Below are 25,710 nucleotides of genomic sequence, written 5' to 3'. Positions count from 1 at the left end.
TGGCTTAATATTTTGTTGAAGCACCTTTGGCAGCAATCACAGTCTCAAGTCTTCTTGTGTATGTCTCTACGAGCTTGGCACACCTGTTTTGGGGCATTTTCTCCCATTCTTGTTCACCTCTCTGACCAAGGCCCTTCTTCCCCAGCTACTCAGCTTGTTCGGACGGCCAGATCGAGGAAGGGTCCTAGTGGTTCCAAACTTCTTCCAGTTCCGAATAATCAAGACCACTGTGCTTTTTGGGGACCTTCAATGTTGCTGAAATTCTTTTGTATCCTTCCCCAGATTTGTGCCATGACACAATACAGCCTTAGACTTCATTGCTTGGTTTCTGCTCTGATATGCACTGCCAACTATGAGACCTTATATAGACAAGTTTGCGCCATTCCAAATAATGTTCAATCAACTGAATTTACCACAGGTGGACTCCATTCAAGTTGTAGAAGCATCTCAAGGAAGATCACTGGAAATCAGATGCACCCGAGCTTAAGTTTGCGTGTCGTAGCAAAAGATGTGAATACTTATGTACCTTTTATGATTGAATGTTTACATATTTTATAAATTTACACAAATGTCTGAAAATATGTTTTTACTTTGTCATTATGGGATATTTTGTGGAGATTTTTTTAAAAAGAAAACTATACTAAAATCAGCTTTAGAAACATCTGTGACAGCAAAATGTGGAAAACGTGAAGGGGTGTTTTTGATGGCACTGTAAAAAGCTAAAACTGGAAGTTAACATTAGCAGTCACATTGGAACCTAGCATTGAAGCTAACTTTGGGAGATAATGTTCTTCCTTAGCTTCCAATGTAATCCCTAACATTAGAGCTAACGGAAGCAGGGATGTCCTGAAAATAAGGTCACTGAAAGGTTTTGGCCGTAAATGGCCCAAAACTGCATTTTCTTGTTTTCAGCCAAAACAGTTCTGTCACTGAAACAACACGGTCGAAAAAGGATTTTGTGATGGCCAGTGCATAGTTGTGTACACTATACAATATTTTAAAAAAATATTTTTAAAACGGCACATTGCCCGAGTGGCCTATGAGCTACGGCTGGCGAGCTATGATACAGAGGTGAAGGTTCGCTTCGTGTCCGGTGTCAACGCAGTTTAAGTCACGAATCATCGCCTCCATGGCAGCGAAAAACCTACACTTCTGACAAGTATTGGTATCACGTTATACGGTGTAGGTAACGTTGGAAGCCAACTTCAAGAAGCGAACACTGGAAGTTAAAATCAGCTATAATTTGGAAGCTAACTTCAGAATTTTACAAAGCTAACTTTGGAAGCTAACGTCGGCTTTCTTTAGTTCTTATGTTAGAGATAACATTAAAAGCTAAAATAAGAAGCTAACATTGAAGCTAACAGTCATTTTTAAAATTACTGTTTTGTTTGCAATGTGGACAATGAAAGGACACATGACCGGAAGTGCTTGTTGGAGGAGGCTGACGTCTTCTGCGATGGGAAACAGCTTGTCGTAGTCGCACAAGAACCTATGAGGACAACCAAAACGTGATAACGGTATACAGCAATCCTGAGACGCGACGTAAACTGAGGAAGTGCTAATGGTGCTTTGCTTTCACCTTTTCTCAGACAGAAACGACGTGAAGTGTTGCAGCAGCTCTTCAGCAAATATTTGCATGTTTTCTACCCTGCAGGAGGAAATGGGTTATTAGTATTAGGATGTGTATGCTATGGCGAGGCAGCCTCACCCCTCCAGAATGGGCTGCAGGCAGGTGTGGTGCAGCAGCAGGTGAGCCGTCTCCAGCATCCTGCGACACGAGTGGGACAACCTCCGCCACGCATCCTCCCGGAGACTGCACAAAGAGGTTTTTGACATTAAGTCGCTTGTGTGTGACAGATTCTTGCATATGGCACGTTTGCAAACATCAATAATAAAATCTCTAGGACAAGTCCACCTTTAAAGAACCCACGGGAAATGCCAAATTTACCATAAAATGGCCCCTTAATATCCATTTTCTACCGCTTATCCAAGGTCGGGTCGTGGGGCAGTAGCTTTAGCAGGGACGCCCAGACTTCCCTCTCCCCAGCCACTTCATCCAACTCTTCTGGGGGGATCCCGAGGCGTTCCCAGGCCAGCCGAAATACGTAATCTCTCCAGCGTGTCCTGGGTCGTCCCCGGGGTCTCCTACCGGTGCGACGTGCCCGGAACACATCACCATGGAGGCGTCCGGGACCCATCCGAATCAGATGCCCCAGCCACTTCATCTGGCTCCTCTCGATGTGGAGGAGCAGCGGCTCTACTCTGAGATCCTCCCGGATGACCGAGCTTCTCACTCTATCTCTAAGGGAGAGCCCGGACACCATGCGGAGGAAACTCATTTCGGCCGCTTGTATCCGGGATCTTGTTCTTTCGATCACGACCCACAGCTCGTGACCATAGGTGAGGGTAGCAACATAGATCGACCGGTAAATTGAGAGCTTCGCATTTCGGCTTAGCTCCTTCTTTACCGCAATGGACCGATACAAAGTCCACATCACTGCAGGAGCTGCACCGATCTGCCTGTCTATCTCCCGTTGCATTCTTCCCTCACTTGTGAACAAGACCCCAAGATACTTGAACTCCTCCACTTGACATCAAAACAGCCAACTTCCCATGTCTATTCAGGCATGGCTTCTTCAGACTATTTTGGTGGGCCTTATTTTATAGACATGCCCGTCCAATTTCTTGACGCGAAATGAATTTACAAACATTCAAAGGACCACTGAAAATGGCCAAAATGGCCCTAAAATGTCTGCTTCAGAGAAAAATGGCAGGCTTTCTGTGTTTTTTTTTTTTCTCACATGGCGTCTTGAAACTTTTTTTGTGTGCGTACTCGCGATAGACATACTGACCAAATTTCATGTCGATAGTAAAACTAGTTTTGTGGGCTGCATTTTTAAAACATTCTAGAAACCCCTGAAAATGAACAAAATGACCATTTCAAATCAAAATGACAGTCTTCTTGTGTCTTTTTGGGTATAGGTCCTTAGGGGCTTTCCCACCTCAGGAACCTTTGCAAGAACTTCCCGCTCTGTCCCAACCGAAAAAAACTACAAGGGTACGGAAGGTTCCTGGATTATTTCGTTCGTCTTGGCAGATAGGGTCGTCCTAGAGCTACCAGGAACTCTTTGAGGGGCCGGGCTGTGCTGACGAACACTCATTGGTTGACAGACCTCTGTGGGAGTTTAATTTTTCATCCAGAGAGCTTCCATTATGCAGTGTTACACAAGGCTCAAAACAGGATTAAAATTAATTGAAAAGCAAAACTTCGAATCAGCGATCGAGCGTGGCGGTGGCGGACCTTTGCTCGGTGGACCTCGCGGCAAGATCTGCCACCGTCCCAGTAGCAAGGTCCGCCGCTGGCAGACTCGATTCCGCTAAGCAGCGGAGGTCCGAGCCTGTGCGCGTTTGCCTCGGCCAAGGCTGAAGGGCGTGAGGCTTCCAAACACCGATCTTTACAATTTCCTGGTGAGTCGCTCTTCGTGGATAAGGAGCAGGTTGGACAAAATGTGCTTTCCAAGCTTATGTCTCCACTTTGGCATGGCCATAAGCCACAGGCTCAGCGGCAAGATCCGCAGCAAGGTCCACTGCTGGGCGACTCAGTCCCACTAAAGAGCAGAGGTCTGAGCCCAAGCAGGCGTGTGAGTCTCTGGCCAGGCCAGAGGAGAAACGAACACCGGCGTGAGGCTGGCTGGTGGGGATGCTCTAATGGTCTAGTCCAGTCAGTCGTGGGGAAAATAAAAAATAAAAAACCTTCCATTCACAAATAAATATTTACAATGTACAGTCTCTTTTTTTTTTTTTTTTTCTATGCAAAGAACTACAGATACCAAATACTTCACAGTGCTGCATTTAAAAATTGACAAAGAGCTGTCCATAAGTCATGGATTTTATTTATTTGTTGAACCTTATCCAGGTAAGGTATTTGCAACGCCAACCTGGCTGCAGACAGCAGAGTAAAACAAAGCTAACTAGAAGCAAATACATATACAAACTGTAGTATGTGATATAGTAACTAGATTTTATCGGGCTGATCGGTATCAGCCGATAGTTAGCATTTTATGCTGATCGGCTCTAAGTCATAATTTTCCGATCCGATCAATGACATCATCGATCGGCTCCGCAAAAGAAATTTACTCGCCATCGTGCACAGTATATATGAATCCAAAAGCGAATTTTTTTTTAGCCTTGTCACGCATCTTTTGACGTAGTATTGGAAATATCTGACGGCCAATAAAGTTATTTAAAAAAAAAAAAAAAAAAAAAAAAAAAAACATGTCGGCGGTGTGGAACAGACAACACGTCTGAGAGAGACAACACTTAATGCTACAGGCTACAAGACAAATTTGCTCTTTCACGATTGCACTATGTCAGACGACTGCAATAAAATCTTGTATTCCGATACCACCGCATCCCATTTTTTACAATCATTGGGCTTTATCTTGTCAACTCAAATGGGACCGGATACACTCGTTGCCGTGGCGACAACAAGAGTGGAGCGCGCCGACATTGTATTATAAGGACAAAATGGGGAAAAACGTGTGTTGGTGGTGACCGGTGCTCAGGACAGGAGAGGACGTTCGTTTAAGGCTTGCTTGAGGTATGTTCCCGTACTTTGAATACGATGCGGCTCGCAAGAAGGCAACAAAAACGTTATGTAGCCTAGCAAGCTAGTGGTACCATGAACGGTTGGACGTAAACATACCACAGTTCAGTCGAATAATGCTCTAAAGTTTCGGTGTGGGTGAAGTAATTTAAATAAAAATAAAGTAATTTAATTACAGTAAGTTAGCGCGCATTATTTCTGTCATGTAATGTTGGTTTGATCTGACTAGAGCAGTGATTTGCAACCTTTATGGAGCCAAGGAACATATTTAACAATTGAAAAATCTCACGGAACATCAACAAACAAAAATGTCACAAAAAGTGGATACATTAATTACTGTATGTACTTCCTGCCATCTAATAGAAGACCATTAATTTGTTCTGTCTGTCACTATGCCTCACTGGCATAAATAGATGAACAAAGATACATTATTTATTGTAAATATATTTTTTGGAGCAATTAAGTACACAAGTATATACAGTAAATGAACAGGTCATTTAAATAGACACATTCCTCCATCTTGTGATTGGATCGGTGATCGTTTTTTTCAACTCGTTGGTGATTGGCCCCAAAAATCCTGATCGTGTAAAGGCTAATGGTAACAAGTTAAATATTACATTACATCATAGGACATGATGAATAAAAGGTCCATAAAAGGCATGTGAGCGGATAGTCTCTAAAGCTGGAGAACTTGCATGAGAAAAAATGTATGAATGCCAAGACATTAGAAAACCCTTTTTTTAAATATATATATATATATAATGTAGAAGCCTGCAGATGAATATTGAGGTGATTTATTGTTCTCAAATTTGTAGTGGAAGTGTGTAAGGATTCAGGCTCATTGCTATTGTGCTCAGTGCTATGCTAAATGCTATTGCATTTTCCAGCTGAGAAATCCCATCTATTGTCATCTGCAAGTTTCTGTTGCACAATGTATTTGGGTATGTCATCTCAATAAAATAGAATATATTCTAATTTATTGACATGTAGCTGTATATAATAAAAATCCCTACCTCAAAGACTGTGCAGCTAGGTTGGCATTGCAAATGTGAATCAGTTTTCAATTGCCTCACCTGGATAAAGGGTTAGGTTTTAAAGGTACCAAAAATATTTGAAATTTACATTATGATATAAAATAAGACATTGAACGCTTGGAATACCAGGATTTTTCAGATACAGTCGGTGTCAGTAATGGGCAACATCAGCCTCATTTGCTTGAGCTACCCTGAATTAATTAGTGCGACGGAAACATAAATCACATGGGCCACAGGAAACCTTTTGCTACCAGGAACTCATAGTTCCTGGGCTGGTTGGTGGATAAGCCCCTGGAGACTTTTTTATGAGTCTACTCATGATAGACATTGCCTTACAATTTCATGTTAAGTGAAACTGGCTCTGGGGGCCAAGTTTACCAAAAAATCTCGGGGTACCTTCGAGTCAATTTTAACCTAGTTTTTGACTATGGAAAAGCCCTGAAGCAAACAATCCTGCATCCTAAACACTCACCTCTTATCCTCAAAGTTCCTCTTCTTCAAAGCCTTTTCCAGGTCAGGCACAACGCTTTCGTAAAAAGAGGTCAGTCTGCAGCGAGACGAAAGTGCCAAATAGATGTAGTTAGCATGGACGTATGGAGTCTAGTGGCCTAAAGTGGCCTGTAGTACAATTTGACTGACATACGTCTACCTGCAGAGGAAGCTGTGCGAGTGGAAGGTGGCACAGGCGGCAGGGAAGACATTCAGGAAGGCGTGCAAGGTACTGCTGGTGTCACACAGGTACAAAACAATGTCCACAAAGTCCTACAAAGAAAAAAAAATGTAAATCACAAGTCACGTCTAGCAGCCTTTAAACCGGTATATGCGGAACGTCATGTGACCAAACCCAGAAAACAGATCAGGAGACCTCCTGTGTGTGCTTGGGCAACTACTGGCTGACGACATGATAGTTTGACGCCAAATTAATAAAATGTTTTATTCTCTATCGCTGCCGTTTTTGGACAAATGTTAAATACATGTACAGGGATCTTGTTTGACGTGCGTCCCACATCTGAGACACACAAAAATTAGCAGGGACGCATTAAGCATATTCAACCTGCGTCCATATATGCGTGGTTTAAGAGCCGCCCTACGCATGTACGCGTTAGTGAAGAGCTTCCACACACAGTCAATTAAAAGTACAAATTCTGTCTTGGTCCTAGCCAATCAGAGGCAGAGTAGGGTGGCTTATCGTTCCATAAATACAATATAATACAACACAGGAGTTTTTTCTGGACTCAATAAATTTTCATTGTTGTCGTAACACCCGCCGCGCCACTCACAATGCAGCAAGCCGCTGGCAGAACGACGTTTGCGCCATCGATGCACACAACTGGGACAAAGGGAAACTTAACTGTTCATTACATTTGCTAGCCTGCGAGCTAAGGGATGGAGCTAAAAAGCTCTCTCGACCACGGCGACACTGTTAAAACATCAGCGCTCGGAGTTGTGCGTTTGTTCCTCACATAAAACACACACACACTAAAGTTAACTGTTTATCAACCATAACTACACTCGCGCACATCATTTTTATTTATTTTTTGGGCTGTTCGGCCAAACCGAAAGAAGAACCTGTATCCCTTTTATGCCGAACAGTTTTAGTTTGCCACAGTGGAGTTTTTAAGAGAGCACTGTGGTTCTTTGTATTCTGATGGATTTTTTGTGAAAATTTCAGTCAGACAGAACAAAGTTTTAAAGGGGAGTGACAGAAAAAATAAAGGGGAGAGACAGTAAAAAGATCACTAAGTAATATAGGAAGAGACGACAACAAAAGACAACATAAGCTGTAATAAAGATGAGGAAAGCAAATCAATATATGTCTAGTACACCGTCACCTTCGTAATAAACAAACCCACACACGGTGTTGGGCTAGTTCATTTTCTACGCAAACTAGTTCAAAGTTCAGTTCACCGTTCCAAAAATGCCAGCTTTCACCCAACAATCTTAAAAATGTGAGGAAAAACTTCTTGCTTGAATAGTCTTTTTTTAAATGAGGAATTAAAACAAAAACAGGACTTATGACCTTAATGTGCAACAAAAACACGGAACACAGTATGACAGGAACAATGGTCAAAGGACATTGACAACTTTGCATTCCTAGCAGCTCTGGCTGACTATATTAACAAAACATTTTATCTCATCTAATCTTATATCACAAGATGCAGCCATATGGGGGGCACAGGCCAGTGCAGACTGGAGGTCAGTCCTAAACCCCAATAAATACAAAGGGTTTAGTCGGGAAGGGCATCCGGCTTAAAACTTTTCCAAACAAATATGAGCCTTCATCTAAAGAATTCCATACTGCATCGGTCGTGGCCAGGCACCGTTAACCTACAGGGCGCCGGTGGAAATTCAGCTACTGTGGGTCGAAGACGAAGGAGAGGTGAAAAGCGGGTTCTTTGGCAGAAAGAGAAAAGGAAAGCACAGAGCCTAAAACTGAATGTGGGGACTTTGAATTTTGGGACTATGACAAGAAAAGCTCGGGAGTTGGTTGACATGATGATTCGGAGAAACGTTGACATAGCGTGTGTCCGCGAGAGCAGGTGGAAAGGCAGTAAGGCTAGAAATTCAGGGGCAGGGTTCAAATTATTTTTTATTATTCAGATGGGAGCGGCACGGTGTACGACTGGTTAGCACATCTGCCTCACATTTCTGAGGACCGGGGTTCAAATCCCAGCCTCGCCTGTGTGGAGTTTGGATGTTTCCTCCCACACCCCAAAAACATGCGTGGTAGGTTAATTGAAGACTCTATATTGTCCATAGGTGTGAATGTGAGTGTGAATGATTGTTTGTTTATATGTGCGCCCTGGGATTGGCTGGCGACCAGTTCAGGGTGTACCCCGCCTCTCGCCCGAAGACAGCTGGGATAGGCTCCGTGGGGATAAGCGGTACAGAAAATGGATGGATTTAGGTGAGAAAAGAAATGGAGTAAGGGTTGTTTTAAGGGAAGAGTTAGCTAAGAATGTCTTGGAGGTGAAAAGAGTATCAGATCAAGTGATGAGGCTGAAACTTGCAGTTGAGGGTGTTATGTATAGACCCTTTCCAAAAAACTTTAATATCATGGAAAGTTTATTTATTTCCATAATTCCATTCAAAAAGTTAAACTTTCATAGATTATAGATTTAATGCCCACAATTGAAAAAAATCAAGTATTTATTTGTTTATTTTTACATAATTTGGGCTTCTAGCTCATGTAACCCACAAAATCAGGAATTCAAAAAAACGTTAATACTGTGAAGAAATAAATAACCATTTACTTCTCAGTTTTTGTAGGGGGAAAAAAAGAAAAATTAGGGTCACATTGAATCAATCAAAATATGGTACTTTCAAAACAATATGTTAATCTTCAATACTTGTTTGGGAATCCCTTTGCTTTAATCACTGCCGAGATGCGCTGTGGCATTGAGGCAATCAGTCTGTGGCATTGCCTGAGAGTTATGGAAGCCCAGATTTCCTTGATGCTTGCTGTCAATTGTTCTTTGTTTTTAGGTTTGGTGCCCGTCATGTTCCTCTTGATAATACTCCATAGACTCTCAATGCGGGGGAGATCCGACGAGTTGGCTGGCCAGTCAAGCACTGTGATGGCATGGGCATCAAACCAGGTTTTGGTGCTTCTGGCGGTCCAGCTGGAAGATGAAATCTGCATCGCCATACAGATCCTCAGCAGAAGGAATCATGAAGTCCTCTAAAACATTCTGGTAGACTGTTGCGCTGACCTTGGATTTAAGAAAGCAGAGTTTACCAACACCTGCACTGGACATTGCACCCCAAATCATGACTGACTGTGGATATTTCACACTGGAGCTCAAGCAGCTTGGGTTCTGTTCGTCACCAGTCTTCCTCCAAATCCTTGGACCTTGATTCCGGAATGAAAGGCACAATTTACTTTCATCGGGAAAGAGGACCTCGGACCACTGGCCAACAGTCCAGTCCTTCTTTTCCTTGGCCCAGTTGAGACGATTACTACGTTGGCTCAGGCTTAGAAGCGGCTTGACCCGAGGAACCCGACAGTTGTAGCCCATCTCCCGGATGCGTCTCATGTTGGTTTGTGAAGCTGTGCCTCCTGGTTTATTCCACTCTTTCTGGATCTCTGCTAGATTCCTGAATCTTCTTTGTTTGATAATAAGCTAAAGTCCACGGTCATCTCTTTTGCTGGTACATCTTCTCCTGCCACATTTTGTCCTTCCACTAGACTTTCCATTGATATGCTTGGACACAGCACTCTGTGAACAGCCAGTCTCCTTAGCTATGAACTTTTGTGGCTTACCCATCCCATGGAGGGTATCAATGATGGTCTTCTAGCCAGTTGTCAAGTCTGCAGTCTTCCTCATATTGAGACAATTGAACCAAACTGATGCAATTTAATGAACACCTGGGGAAACCTGTGTAGGTGCTTTGAATTTAGTTGATGATTAGTGTGTGACACTCAATTTATAACATTTATGGCCTGCAAAATTTGGGCTGATTTATTCACAGTATTAAAAATTTTTAATTCCTGATTTTGTGAGTTTTATGAGCTGGAAGCCCATATGTAAAAATAAACAAATATATACTTGAAATTGTGGGCCCTGAATCTATAATGCATTAAAGTTTAACTTTTTGAATGGAATTATGGAAATGAACTTTTCCATGATATTCTAATTTTTGGAAAGGGTCTGTATAATGTGGTTAGCGGCTATGCCCCACAAGCAGGATGTGACCTAGAGGTGAAAGAGAAATTCTGGAAGGAGCTAGACGAAGTAGTTCTGAGCATCCCACACAGAGAGAGAGAGAGTCGTGGTTGTGCAGACTGTAATGGACATGTTGGTGAAGGAAACAGGGGTGATGAAGAAGTGATGGGTAAGTACGGCATCCAGGAAGGGAACTTGGAGGGACAGATGGTGGTAGACTTTGCAAAAAAGGATGGAAATAGTTGTACTGAACACTTTCTTCCAGAAGAGGCAGGAACATAGGGTGACCTACAAGACCGGAGGTGGAAGCACAGAGGTGGATTAAATTTTGTGCAGACGATGTAATCTGAAGGAGGTTACTGACGAAGGAAGAGGCAGGGGAGAGTGTGGCTAGATAGCATAGGGTGGTGGTGTGTAAGATGACTCTGATGCTGGGGAGGAAGATTAATAAGACAAAAGCAGAGCAGCGAACCATGTGGTGGAAGCTGAGAAAGGAAGAGTGTTGTGCGGCTTTTCGGGAAGATATGAGACAGGCTCTTAGTGGACAGGAGGAGCTTCCAGAAGACTGGACCACAACAGCCAAGGTGATCAGCAAACTCGCAAACTGCAATGCGAGACTGCTTAATTCGAGCCTTGCATTGTAGACGTTTGATATTTTTTACATGTGCTTTGTCCTGGTCTAGAGTCATCGGGTTGCGCCAGGAAGGAAGTGCTTCGACCTGTTTTGCCGAATGCGGAGGTTGGTTGGACGTCCCTTATAAACCCTATGTGGTGGTCTTACCTGCTGAGTCATGCTGATAGCAGTGAGCTGCTTGCGGGCGTTGAGCTTCATCGGCTGGGCGGCGGCAGCAGCGTCGCAGTGGAGGCCACACTTCCCCTCGATGGTATCAAACACCTGACGGGCGACACATTTACCAATGTGCCAATAATCACTGTACAAATACACTCGACACTTAAATCTAACAAAACGACATACTTAAAAATAAGAAAAAATTAAAAACAAAGTATTTACTTTTTTTTTTTTTTTTAAACATATTACTCCATGTGAAAAGGACTTGTGTATCAACACCGGGTATGGTCTCACCTCCAAAATGGTGGGCACAGTGTCGTCCAGGTCTCTGTAATAGGACGGCTGCTGGGTGAAGATGTTCTCTGCACATAAGCAAGTTCAGTAGGATACGAATTAATCCGCAGAGTGTACAAAATTCGTCTTCAGCTATGTGAGGTGACTCCCACCAATCATCTTGTGCAGCAGCTGAGCGTTGCCCTTCCCGAATAGCATGCACAGGTCCATCATTTTGGGAACGTCAAACAGGTAGTTCTCGTACAGGACCTCCCCAAACACAGCAGGTGTAATGAAGCTCTCCTGAAGAATATCAACACTGTGTTGTTGTTTTTCCAGGACGCAACTACCTATACAGTGATTTTTTGGGTGGATGGGATTTGTCAGCTTTTTACATTTACATAAATACTATATTGTATTGAAAACAAATATTGATTGAAATGCAGTACAAGGTCAATATTTATATAAAATTAAAGCAGTCTCGCTATATTTTTCTATCTTGGGCTCTGATTGATCACCCATTCTTGGGTATAAAATTTTCAGTTTGGTTTTTAGCCTATGATACCCCCCAAGTGTCAATAATAATAATAATAATAATAAATATCCTAATTCCTGGATATGCTTCGGGAAGGGTGGAGTTAGGCAGCTGTTGTATTAAGAATGCAAGACAAGAACACATGGTTGGTGTCATTCTCAGCATAAACTGCTGAGTAATTCCATACGTTAAGCATTACTGCCACCTACGGGTATTCACAACCAGATTTGCAAAGTGGTGGAAAATTTCCAGGAAGTTCCTGGTAAATTTACATAAGATGTGAAATTTTGGAAATACAGTGGTGCATTGAGATATGAGTTTAATTAATTCCATGTGGGTGCCAAACGGTAAAGCCCTCAACTTTCCCTATTGAAATGAATGAAAACGACAATCCATTCCAGCCAAGCAGGAAAAAAAAAAAAATATATATATATATATATATATATTTTTTTTTTAAATCACAAAAATATCACTATAATATTTGAGTTTAGAAAAACAGTCATAATACAATTTGAAAAGAAGAATGTAAAGAATTCAATAATTCTTGCCACTTTTTTTGCTTCTATTCAATGGCCATTGTGCTGCGCCTTTTGGTGTGCGGGCTATGGCCACCTGGGGGCAGTATAATACAGACATAAGGATAAACTGTACATGGAGATGGTCTCAATTCCTCAGTATGTCAGTAATATCAGTCATTATTTGCAGAGGATAAAGAAAATATGCTGCGAGGATTGTTATATTGAAGACTCTAAATTGCCCGTAGGTTTTAATGTGAGCATGAATGGTTGTTTGTTTCTATGTGTCCTGTGACTGGCTGGCGACCAGTTCAGGGTGTACCCCGCCTCTCGCCCGAAGATAGCTGGGATGGGCTCCAGCACGCCCGCGACAATCTTTTATTTATTCATCAGTTTCTCTATAGCTCAGACATGCAAACACCAAAGGGATGACTTTTTTTTATTTTAACATAAATTAAGCAATCTGGAAGACTGAAGAGTACAATAAGGGAAAAAAATTAAAATAAAAAAAAAAGAAATCTTCACGCAGAAAAACTTATTTACACCGCTCAAGTACATGTTGATGTACACATTTATGATTAAAATTAAATTTGCCTAATTTCTTTGGCTTTTTGTTCTGGCCTCCAACTTGAGCCAGATGTCGCCGATGTTACGTGTGCTTCGCGGTTCGCTGGGACCACAACCAGGGCCACGACCCGCAGCACCTCAACACGAAAATACAAAAGACCAGTCCAACAAATACGACACTGGCTGATCTGATGAGCAAAAATGTTGCTTAAACGTAAGAATAGCAATAGAGTATGTCCGATCCAGAGGTGGGTAGAGTAGACAAATATTGTACCTAAGTAAGAGTACTGTTTCTTGTTTTTATTGGCCATTTCTGAATTTGAAGTTAGTTCATTCTGTGTTGTAACGTAATCCTTAACAGTGCTTAATACATTTAACATTAACATGAGTAAATTAATTAGATAATTAGTGCGTAATTAATAGGTGTCCTCGCAAATATCAGTCGTTCATTAAATACACTGGTTAACAAATGAATTCTCAGTCCTTGCCTCAATTGCATTGTTGAAATCAAATGTTGCCGGGCATGAATTGTTCATCGGTGCTAATTATTCATGTGTCTCTGGTGTGCAGATTTATGAGAACAGTTTCCCAGCATCACCTCTAAGTGTTGCTAAAGCACAAAAAGCTGCAGAAATGTGCATACGCCAGAAATGCAGTTGGCGTGAGGCACCGCACATTTCCACGGTCATGTCGCTCTTTATACATCTGAACTTTGCCATGAAAAAGAACGGACGCCACGTTTTTGTGCGTATGCACCTTTTGTACATGAGGCCCCTGCACAACAAATAACAGACTGGCTGATCTGATGAGCAAAAATGTTGCTTAAACGTAACAGGACAAATAGAGGATGTCCGCTCCAGAGGTGGGTAGAGTAACCAAACTTTGTCCTCAAGTCAGAGTACTGTTACTTGACAATAATGTGACTCAAGTAAATAGTTGTCCTCCAAAAAATTACTTGAGTAAGAGTACAAAGTACACAGTGAGATTATTACTCAAGTACTGAGTAAATAGTGAGGAACTTCAGATTTTTTTTTAACCACAGAATGAACATCAATAAAAAAAATTACAAAATAAAATGTGAATGTACAAATTCTGATGTTGCTGCTAAACAAGTGTTGGGCGCCGTTGCCTTCATGGAAATGATGACCTTCCCAACATGGCCTCCACATACGCACGACTTTCAGCGGGACACGCTTATCTAATTTGAATACCTATGTCCGGGAAGCCCAATGGAAGACTATGTGTGAGGTCATGTGACTTTCTTGTGTCGTTGATTGGTGAACTAGACAAACGTCACTAGCGCTTGAATTGGACAGAGCGCCCGATGCGGAAGTCGCAGTCGGAGTCTCTCGCACGAAATAGTTGATAAATAAGCAATAATTGATAAATAAAAGTAGCGGCGACATTTAGATCATTGTAACGAAGTAAAAGTACCGTGACTTATTAACAGCAGAAGCGGCGGAGGTTTTTTTCTGGTCTTGTCAACTCCTGTGACTTCGAGTGCACAGGCGGAACCTCAGGGCGCATATTAGTCCGCCGCGGAGTAATATTCACAATTACATCTGTGTGTGGGTGGTGGATGTGTGGAATGGATCTGGTTGCCAGCATTCAAGGAGTACAAAACAGCCTATCACATCAGTGACAGCGACCTCCCCCCCTTCCAGGAAAAACTCATTGGATCTATACGAATTACGTAAATGGCCTATTTTGAGTTCAAAACAGCAAATTTCGCCGAAAGGCGACAAATTTGCATGTATGATAGCTTGGATTTTCACTTATTGCTGGTGGGTACAGAATGTAAACCCCTCTCTGATAAATGGGGGTTCACTGTATTTCATTTAATGTTGGTCCTACCGTGGACTCCTTGTGAGTGGCCATCCTGAGGAAGGCAAAGAAGACAGCACGGTGGAGCGCACGTTGACTTTCTGCCGCCACCGGAGACAAGGGCACAGGGGCCAGATCGAGGCCGCGAGGGGCATGATGGACGTACGAATCCAAGCATTTCTGCAGCGATGTGTCAAACACAACCTGGGAGAAGGATCACGACAGATCGGTAGTCACATTTTTATTTTGACGCTGGGATGGAACCCATCATTGCTGTACAACAAAAATCCTTTATCAACCCAAATTTTGGAGGTCGGTTTTTGTAGGATAAGAAAAAAAAAAAAATAAAGCAGGTATCGACAATGGTGTTTTTGTGAGTTAGCTGTTTTATGTTAGATACCAAAGAGTCAGTCACTCAAAATTGTGTGTTCTTTTTCTGATGAACTAATATTTTTTATTTGAGTTTCAGATTAAAAAAAAAAAAAAAAAAAAAAAGGGGGGGGGGGGCGCGACTAAATTTTGAGACCCTGGCTTTTGTTAGACACCAAAACAAGCGGATGTCCAAATACTGTACTTTTTTATTTGAAAAACAACAAATATTTGTTTTTTATAAAAATAAAAAGAAACTTTAAAACATTTGGGAAAATATGGCAACACACTCCTTTTGTTGGACAATAAAAAGCATGTACAGTGGTGCCTCGAGATACGAGTGACACACCTTTGACTGGCCGAATTTTTGCTTTGACTTGTGAGGCCAAACTTGAGAAACGAGTGCTGTATGACAGCAGGAAGCTCCATTCACTTGAAAAAAAAGCAGCACTTTGTCTGATATAATTCAATCTAATCTCAATATAATCTTCAAAAAAAGAGGCTTCAAACTGTACATTGCCACTGCCAGTTGGCGTTAACTTGAAAACCATATTTGAAAAAAAAATAAAAAATTAAAAAATTAAAAAATTAAAAAAACAGCCTCGATCACACATACGATGGAAAACACCACAGCTGGCCACACGGGCTGATAATAAACACAAAAATAAAATACAATAACGCCAGCCTGGTGTTTAAAACATTTTTTTTTTTTTTTAAACCTGTCCTGTTCAGCTGCATGGCCTTGCAGAATGGTACATCTGTATGCCTTTGTGCTGGAACAGTTTTGCTGTGCAACAGGGGAGTTTTAAATATTCCCTCTGCTTATTTTTTTATTATTATTCTGATGTTTATTGATAGCACCCGGACAGAAAAGGGTTTTAGGGGACAGACAGAGGGACAGAGTGCACAAGGGGACTAGGGGTGAGAACCACAGCAGAACAATAGTGAGACAGTCTAGATATTTGAACACAAGTAACATTACAACAGTCATTTGTAGATGGGGGGGGACACCCGGTGAGGACATGCAATAACTAACCAAGAGAAGAAGAGAGGACCGAAAAGGACAGGATGTGGGGAAATGAGCAAGGCAGTGCTACTGATGAGTAGTGCGGTAGGATTATTTTTTTAGTGTCTAAACACCTGTAAGAACCTGTGTTGTTTTTAGTGATCCCAGCACAAGTAATTAAAACCGATAGTGCGTCTATCGAACTTATTAGTGAATGAACACCATATCACATGCATGTTTGTCAACTGGTGTACAGAGTTGCTGAGCCGGCACATCGAGGAAGGGTGAGCCCGGTGCCCCCCACCCACAAGTGGGGGGCCGAGTCAGCGAGCCCGTCCAGCAGGGGACCCAATCACAGGGAAACCAATGACCACCCCCAGGTCCCAGGGAGGTCCTGAGCCCGACCGAAGCACTTCGATCGGTCACAAAGGGAGGGGCACGGGCACCGGACCACCACCCCCTAAAGACGGCAATGGAATTTTTTAACGGGGATGGGTGGGGGAGGGTCTTGTGCAGTTTGTCTGTGATCGTCAAGCCTCTGGATAACTGCAATCAGGAATGGGACCCTGTAGAGGGCAACAATGCTTTGAAGTGAACGTCCCTCCCTCAGATTGACGAGGAGGTTGAAGGAGGAGACAATGAGAAGAGGCAAGCATAATGGTGGAAAAGAGAGAAAACAAAATGAAAAATATCCCAAAAAAGAAAAAAGGTTTCGGTCCTAGAAATTTATTGCACCAAGGCAAGAAAAATATTCCTGCGACCGACAGGAATGACGCCTTCGATCATGCAAGGGAATAAAGGATGACGCTCTGAACAGATCCCTTTGTTGCAAAGCTATTGCTCAAAATGCCGGGCCATATGGCGAGATGCTCTCGGCCGCTTGCCAGCTGATTGTCGACCGACCAGGATTTGAGTAAATGGGATGCGGAATTGTCAGATGAGTGAACTCCCTCTGGGTCGTCTGGAAGCAGCCGAGCTTCATCACGAGCTTCCTCCGGATGATAATGGAGATAAAGGTAACTTGTTTCCAGCTCGTGTCAGTTACATTTAACGATCAAACACGTCCCACTACAGCAATTCTAACAATGCATTTTTATAGTAATAGTTATATTTCTAAACTGTATAGGTGTCTAATGTAAATAGTTGATATGAAATAGTTGATAAATAAGCAATAATTGATAAATAAAAGTAGCAGGCGACATTTAGATCATTGTAACGGAGTAAAAGTACCGTGACTTATTAACAGCAGAAGCGGCGGAAGTTTTTTTCTGGTCTTGTCAACTCCTGTGACTTCGAGTGCACAGGCGGAACCTCAGGGCGCATATTAGTCCGCCACGGAGTAATATTCATAATTACATCTGTGTGTGGGTGGTGGATGTGTGGAATGGATCTAGCTGCCAGCGTTCAAGGAGGACGAAACAGCCTATGACGTCAGTGACAGCAAAACCCCCTCCTCCCCTCCAGGAAAAACTCATTGGCTCTATACGATTCACGTCAATGGCCTATTTTGAGTTCAAAATGTCAAATTTCGCCAAAAGGCGACTGATTTGCATGTATGAAATTAAAATAAAAAACAAATATAAATCAAAATAATAATTGTTAGCTGCAGCTCTAATGTTAGCAATTAAGCTTGTTGACTTTCGTGAGACAAAGTTAATGTGGTTTGGTTAAATAGACAAAATATAAATCCCCTGAGGGACGACTTTTATCTCGAAAAACTCTTAAGTCTGGTCACTCCTATGTCAAGGTACCACTGTGCTCTGAGGGGACAACTAAAACACCTCTCACCTGACACCAAAATTTGTCATGTGGCAGCGTGAGTAGCCATTCCAGATCCTCCAGGATGAATCTGCCGCGCTCTAGGAACTCCTCCACCTCTGCCGGAGAGGGGTCCGCTGACAGAGGCAGGTAAGGCATGAAGAAGCGCTCCTCCTTCCTGTCGGGGTGCTGAACAAAGAGAGACGGTGACAGCAAGCACATCACTAATGAGAAGGAGTGGATAGCAACTCACCAGAGCGGGCAGCGAGCGCTCCTTGCCCAGCGCGTCTCGCTCAGTCACCTGCTGCTCGTCCAGCGGTACCCGGGCGCAGGCCATGACTTCGCCTTGGAAAATACCGCAAACAAAAATCAATGACTTATGGAACACTTTACACCTCTTAATTGTTTTTACATTTTCACATTATACAATATATATGCTGCTTCTGTTTTTTGTTGGAAAACATAAAGCATGACCTTCCACATATTGTGTCTTTTTCAAAAGTAAATCTGAAGACCACAGAAAATATTTCTGAGTTTAAACTAAAGTAAAAAACTAAATTGGTGTTACGTCCTTTTTCGGGGGGTAGACGAGAAAAAGAAATTGAAAAGAAATCTCGAAATTGTGTTTTTTTTTTTTTTATCTGGGTTTGTGTTTCAGCAAAAAATATAACTAAGGAATATTTTGGGTAATACCTGCTTTTTTGGGGGGGGGGCAACAAAAAGCATGTATTTCCCAATTTTATTTTATTTTTAAATCTGGAAAAATAATTACTTTCAAAAAAATTTTTTAAATACTTTTAGAGATACCTGCTTTTTGTTGCACAGTAAAAAGCATTTCTCAAAATTTTATATATACATTTTTTTAAATCTGGAGTAACAACTGTGTTTCAGATAAAAATACAATACTTTTCAAATACAGTACTTTAAGATACATGCTTTTTTGTTGGACAAACCATGTAAATTCAAACTGTATATGGTTTTAAAACAAAACAAAAAAACCTTTCAGATCAAAATAAGATGGAAAAAAATATATGGTAATACCCGTTTTTGTTTGATAACAAAAAGCATGTACGGTATATGCAAATTGTATGTTGTTGTTTTTTTTTAATCTGGAAAAAAATTCCACATATTTTTCGGTGTGTGTAAGATTAACAAAAACCATGCATCTCCAAATGTTTGTTTCCGGAAAAAAACATGAATGGTGATCCATAAGCGGCCAAAGCCGCACCATGCGCTCCCGTACCCGACTTTAAACTGGGTCTAGGTGATATCACAAAATAACGGGGAGGGAGATGCAGCATTCAGGGACATCAAGGAGATAATAGAATACATCTCAAATGTATCACATTTGTTTAATCAGTCACTTCAAACTACTCCTTACAATCAGCATCACGAATGGGAGTGTTTGCCGTGTCGTCACCCGATGGTCAAAGCCTATGGAAGTCAATAGCCGACCACGGTTATTGGGTTATTCATGCATATTTCTCATAACTATTAATGGTAGGCGGCACGGTGGACGACTGGGTTGCACATCTGCCTCACAGTTCTGAGGACCGGGGTTCAAATCCCGGGCCCCGCGTGTGTGGAGTTTGCATGTTCTCCCTGTTCTCCTCCATTTTCTGTACCGCTTATCCTCACTAGGGTCACGGGCGTGCTGGAGCCTATCCGAGCTATCTTTGGGCGAGAGGCTAGGTACACCTTGAACTGGTCCCCAGCCAATCATGGGCACATATAAACAATGTACCATTCACACTCACATTCACACCTACGGGCAATTTAGAGTCTTCAATCAACTTAACATGCATGTTTTTGGGATGTGGAGAGGATGCCGGAGTTCTATAATAACTTGTTTTACAATACATTACAATATTAGATATATTGTTTATATTTAATTATATTTGGCACAACAAAGACAAACTTCATGTTAGCTAATAACTTGCGTCTCACTCTTAAATACTTGATGCCTTTGTTACATTTTGTGATTATTTTACCTCTTAAGTAGGCCTATTACTGCTTTCTCTTTTCTTGGAATACTGGTTTAAAAATGATATTGTATTGGTAATCAATTATTTAATCGGGATGGTCTTCTTCTCACGTATGAAGAATACTTATCAGAATATAATATCCATGTCACACCTGCAGATTATGCCAAGGTCTTTGGTGCAATTTCCTCTGGAATCTGTATGTTATTTAAGTCTGAACAAAGATTTACTGCTCAACAGGTGCCCCGGTTATCCCCAACAGACACTCTCGTTAGTAAGCTATGTTTTTCAGGTCATCTTCGTCACAACAATTCTATAAGAGCTTTATTCCAAAAAGATATTACTACATTGCCACGTGTAATTTCATATTGGAATCAATTTATGGGAAATATTACATGGAAAAAATGCCTGGTTGTTACCTAATAGATACTTGATTACAAATAAAATTAAAGAAATCTCTTAAAATCATCCACTGATTCTATACAACAAAAAACAAAAGATTAAAAAAGGACATAGATGGAAATTGTAGTTTCTGTAAGGAGTACCCTGAGACTGTTGTTCACTTATTTTGGTATTGCCCTATTGTTAAAAGATTAGGGCAGAGCTTATGTGATTTTGTTTGTGACCATACTGGTGGTGATTTGGTTTAGTGTAGAAGGATGCAGTGGTGGGTCTCTTTGAAAATGATCATACACAGTACAAAATGCACATATAGTATTAATGTTATTCTTATAATGGCCAAATTTCATATTCATGGCTGTGAGTTCATGAAGAAACCTCAGTTTGTTACCTTTGATAATGTGGTCAGACAATACATACAGTCGATCCAATACTCTGAAAAATCCTGAATCAATTAGAACTATCACTACTTGCACTGTTAAAAGTATTTTTGTAACTACTGAATCATTGTACTATGTACCCCCTAACATTGTTCTATTATGTTCATGTAGCATTATCTTTTTACTTTTCAATTTACTGTCTACTGTGTATCTGCTACATATGACTTTAAATAAAGCTTTTTTTTTTTTTTTTAATGTGAAGTCACAAATAAAATTGGTACAAATAAAATATTATTTGTACCAATAAAAATATTGGTACAAATAACATATTAGGTTAATTACAGTTAATACCGCTCTCTGCAGGTGTAATTTTCGCCTCCACGCAAGTAGAGTTACTATCATTGAAGGTTTTACACGCGTCTGGATGAGAACGTTGCGTAGCACATAGCTAGGCTAAACAGGTGAAAATTACCTTGGATGACAGCGCGTCAATCAACCACGGCAGCTAAGCGTTAGCATAACGTCGCCAAACACAGTAAACTTTGCCGTGTCGCCAAGGGGGTAATAAATCAACCCACCTCCTTACCGTCAGCGTCTGCCACTCTCCGAAGGCATCCTCGTGGAAGTGTCGCCGCTTTTATGACCTCTTTTCACTTTCAATTATTATTTTTTTCTTAATTTCTGTCCGGTGTTTCTAGCTGGGTAGAGCACGCGTGCGCAGTGAGACTGACTCGCAACTCCGAGTTTGTTCTTCGAAAATGAGTGTGGCAACACAGTTGCTCGTTTTTGTTTATCGCTCCCTAGTGGGCACTAGGTAGAGTGCAGCAGCGTGTGGTCCACTATGGAAATAAAATAAATCACGATTTAAAAAATGTTTAAAGATGAAAAAAAAACACTGTACATTCTGAGTGGTAAGTTATATAGAAATTTAAATTAAAAATACAAAACTGACAGTAAAAAAAATTAATGTTACACTTTAAAAATTATATAATCAAAACAATATTTTTCGCTATTTATGGGTACTTAGTCCGGTGGCCTTGAAGTGCAAAACAATATAACAAATTGTGAAACACTTTTACATTTCAGAAAACAAATTAACAAAAGTCAAAATACTTTTACATTTCAGAAAAAAAATTAACAAAGGCCAAAACACTTATATTTCAGAAAACAAATTAACAAATTGTGAAACACTTTTACATTTCAGAAAACACATTAACAAAAGCCAAAACACTTTTACATTTCAGGAAACAAATAAAAGCAGAAACACTTTTACAAAAGACGAAAAATTTAAATTGAGGGAACGTCCCATTTCACAGACATTCTTAAATCCCAAGCCCTTCCTCGGCAAGACCCACCACGCTTCAACATGTTTGGCTCCTGAATCGTGGGAAGGGTAGGCTACGCAGATGTAACGAGATGTCCATTCCAAATATATATATATTTTTAAACGAAGAAGTTTATTATCGTTAGGTTTAGGACTAGCGTTGGGGTTGAGGCAGTTTCGGATCAGTTAAGGTTAAAGCAAAGCAAAGCAAATTTATTTATATAGCGCATTTCATACACAAGGTAAATCAGTGTGCTTTACACGATTAAAGGCTGATAGTCAAAATTAAAGTTCTGAAGAATTTGACCCAAGGGTAGCATGTAAAACTGACCAGGAGGGGTCCAAGAACTGACCCCTGAGGGACACCATAGGTCATTGCCATTCGATTCTGCCAGTGGTTACAAAATAACTCCTTTCCTCCAGGTAGGACCTAAAGCATTTAAAGACTGTTCCATTTAGTCCTACCCACGTTTCCAACCTGTTCAGCAGTGATCTACCGTATCAAAAGCTGCAATGAGGTCCAACAGGACCAGAATTTGACACCTTCCCCGAGTCAGTATTCAACCTCATATCATTTAGCACTTTGATAAGAGCAGATTCTGTACTGTGATGAGTTCGGAAACTGGAATTGAAATTTGTCAAAAAGTCAACCACAGAAAATAGAGTGTGAATGTTATTGAGGTCCTTACTGATGATTTCAGAAAAATGTTGCTGTCTAGCCCTGATTAACTCTTGGTTAAAATTACAAAGACTTTGCCTGTAGAGGTCATCGTCAATTAATTAAAAATGTATTTTGTTTTTCTCCACTTACGTTCTGCTTTCCTACACTTTGATTTAGAGGTCTTTACCACCATTGTGCTCCTCCACAGTGTTCTCGGTCACCTCAAGATTGTTTTATAAATTTGATTGTTTTAAAACAAAAATTTACTGGTGAAATTATCCCAAAATTATCTCAGCATTCACAGTTTGTGGCACAGCTACGGTCTCCATAAACTTAGTGGCCGTACTTTCATTTATTCATTCATTCATTTATGTACCTTTTCTTAATAGACATAGAGATTGTCTGAACTTTTGAAAGAATCTGTAATTCAAAGAATACACAAAAATGGTCAGAAATAGCCATGTCCTTAATGTCATTTGATAGAATTTCAACATCCTTAGAGATGTCCAGGTCTAAGATGTGACCTTCAGTTGAGAGAGGTCAAATGTGTCTAGTATAGTAGAGAGTTATTTAGATTTTTTTCCATGTTATTGTCAACATGAATGTTAAAGTCTCCTGTTATGACAAAATAGTTGTCGTCAGTACAAATAACTGACAGCAGTTCTGAAAAATCCTGCATAAAAAAGCCTATACAGGCTCGCTGTTCAGAGCGTCCATAGCTCAACGTGCAGGGATGCGTCGGCAACTCTTATTTTTATGCGATGGTTCGGTCCAATCGGGTTAGACCACGTTGCACAGTGTTGTGATAGGATGAACAACACTGGTCCGTCAGCACAGTGCCGAGTGCACAAGAGTGAAACCCTGTATTGGTGCGCGTATCGCTTTAAGAAAAAAATCATGTGACCAATCCAGGAAGTGTGTCATTTGGATGTGCCGCGCCAAATTGTGTATATAAGGAAACAAACTGTGTTGACATGTTGTGGATTTGTTGGATGGAGTTTTGCTTGCCCTCACATTGCTCTACTGACTTCATGGATCGTTCCAAGAAGTTCTCCCCAGTCTGAATAATTTTGATCTTGTGACGCCAAATAAGGTCAATCATTTTCTCCTTCGGGCATTGTTTACTGTTATTTTTTTAATTAATATGTTTGTACTCTTTTCTGGTCAGAGGTTTGAATTGTTTTCAGATAAATGAAATTTTTATTTTATTGTAGGTGAAGTGTCGGCTCTTCTCTACAGCGCTATCTTACATCAATAAGAGCACTTCATCAATGCTGAGGCATTATAGAGCTCGGCATGGCATTGAAGAATTGGCAGATACTCGTGTGAGTACCCCAGGTATGTTGAAATTCTCACCAAAAAAAAATAATTTTCAAAAATAGTTTATTACACACAAAAGGCTTTGTGTGACTCTGTAATATTGTTTGTAAAAATTAGTCCTTAAATGCATTTTTAACAAAATATTTCCTTTTGGCTTGCAGTTCCTAACAAGCAAGCAGTGGCTGAGGCTGTCAGCCACTCACCATTGTTGAAAATGAGGGATTCAGGGAGCTCCTAAAACTTATCAACTCTCTCTTAAATTTTTATGCTCACCATCTTCATCTGTACGCTGTGAAAGAGTTTTTTTCTAAGGCAGGGGAACTGGTGTCTAAGAGGAGAAATCGCCTTGGAGCAAAGACACTTCAAAAACTTTTGTTCCTCAATAAAAATGCATAAATTAATAAATTTTTAGTCTTTTATTTCATATGACTGAACACTTAAGTTAACAAAATTCCATACATAAGTTAAAAAGTTAACAGAATTTTATTAGACACATTTGCTATATTTTACATAACAAATTTTAGCATTTACACAAACAAGGTTTGATGCAAATTTGAAACTCTTCTCAAAAAACACTCAGCAAACAAATTGAGTAACTGAAATTATACAATCATGAGAGGATATGTTAAGTAAAAGACAAGCGATTAAATATTTCACAGGCTGATGTTGGGTTTGGAGCATGTAATCGTTTCCATTTTATTTTCATTTTGCTGATCTGCAATGATTTTAGAATTACTGCAAGGGTCACTATTGAGTGACCAACAGTGTCAATACAGTGCCGACACAGTTTGTGTAGTGTGTCAATACACTCCTTGAGGTCAATACACTCCATGAGGTATCATCATCCCATCACTCTGCATTAGAGTTGTTTGCTCCAAACACAAAATTATTTCAGAGGGGGAAACATTTGATATGAATACAAACTTAATATTGAAATAAACCCAAAGATTATAGAAATAATTACAGAGAGACCGTTTTCCTTTTTGTCAACACCTAGTAAGAAAGAATGGCTAACTTTAAAAGTAGATATTGTATATAATCAAGCTCTTACAGAAAAGCCTACAACTTATCTAGGATTTGTGCTTCCCTTTTATGCTAAATCCGTCTTTAAGACGTACTGGTGATAAGTGTTTAATTTTACTCAGTAATGTAATTCTCAGGTCATCATAAATTGATAAAGAAATATTGCCAATGACCATATAGTATGCAGTACGGATGAGACAGTATGGTAGATTGCTAACGGTTATTAGCTGCTAAATTGTTGATAAACTGCCTGTGCACTTCTAACAAGTTCCTAGCATAATGTTACAACATTACTAATTCCTACTACAGCATTGACAACATGTATGATAGATATTTGCACTTCCCTGAGATGATCAAAAATTGAATCTCGCCGCTGGCTCTGCTCAGTGTGACACGGTAAAAAAAAAAAAAAAGTCACATCTGGGCGTATTAGCTGTCGCTTAAAACGAATTAGCCAATGAGGACGCATTCCTCATAAAGCCCGCCCACCCAGTCCATTTTAGATGAGCTTGGGCCCAGAAAAGCCGGCGGCGTTTCTGGGTGTTGTTCATAAATGGCTTTTGCTTTGCATAGTAGAGTTGCACTTACGGATGTAACTGTATTTACTAACATTCGTTTTCTAAAGTATTCCTGAGCCCATGTGGTGATATCCTTTACACACTGATGTCGGTTTTTGA

At 40.7% G+C, this 25,710-nt stretch overlaps 1 protein-coding gene and 1 long non-coding RNA gene across 3 annotated transcripts in view; one reads left to right on the top strand and one right to left on the bottom strand.

Annotated features, from left to right (window-relative positions):
- The window catches only part of ascc2 (activating signal cointegrator 1 complex subunit 2), a 35,259-nt gene extending 13,822 nt beyond the window's left edge, over positions 1-21,437 (bottom strand). The window contains exons 1-12 of one of the 2 annotated variants that reach the window (XM_061672712.1): positions 21,284-21,437; positions 18,198-18,289; positions 17,975-18,133; positions 14,842-15,015; positions 11,544-11,673; positions 11,392-11,459; positions 11,089-11,202; positions 6,290-6,402; positions 6,113-6,187; positions 1,709-1,813; positions 1,580-1,648; positions 1,415-1,489 (exon numbers count right to left, since the gene is read on the bottom strand). In XM_061672712.1, coding sequence (XP_061528696.1) covers positions 1,415-1,489; positions 1,580-1,648; positions 1,709-1,813; positions 6,113-6,187; positions 6,290-6,402; positions 11,089-11,202; positions 11,392-11,459; positions 11,544-11,673; positions 14,842-15,015; positions 17,975-18,133; positions 18,198-18,281 — 1,166 coding nt within the window. In that variant the 5' untranslated portion in view covers positions 18,282-18,289; positions 21,284-21,437. The remainder of the gene's footprint in view (positions 1-1,414; positions 1,490-1,579; positions 1,649-1,708; positions 1,814-6,112; positions 6,188-6,289; positions 6,403-11,088; positions 11,203-11,391; positions 11,460-11,543; positions 11,674-14,841; positions 15,016-17,974; positions 18,134-18,197; positions 18,290-21,283) is intronic. The other variant, XM_061672713.1, reaches the window with a different exon arrangement.
- A 2,176-nt stretch (positions 21,438-23,613) lies between these two features.
- LOC133400254 (uncharacterized) lies at positions 23,614-24,905 on the top strand. Its single transcript, XR_009768320.1, has 3 exons — positions 23,614-23,783; positions 23,905-24,028; positions 24,172-24,905. It is a non-coding gene; the product is annotated as an uncharacterized LOC133400254 (long non-coding RNA).
- The last annotated feature ends 805 nt before the right edge of the window (positions 24,906-25,710 follow it).

This window comes from Phycodurus eques, chromosome 3, assembly GCF_024500275.1.
Source record: "Phycodurus eques isolate BA_2022a chromosome 3, UOR_Pequ_1.1, whole genome shotgun sequence".
Lineage (NCBI taxonomy): Eukaryota > Metazoa > Chordata > Actinopteri > Syngnathiformes > Syngnathidae > Phycodurus > Phycodurus eques.
This window is presented reverse-complemented; position numbering and strand designations above follow the sequence as displayed.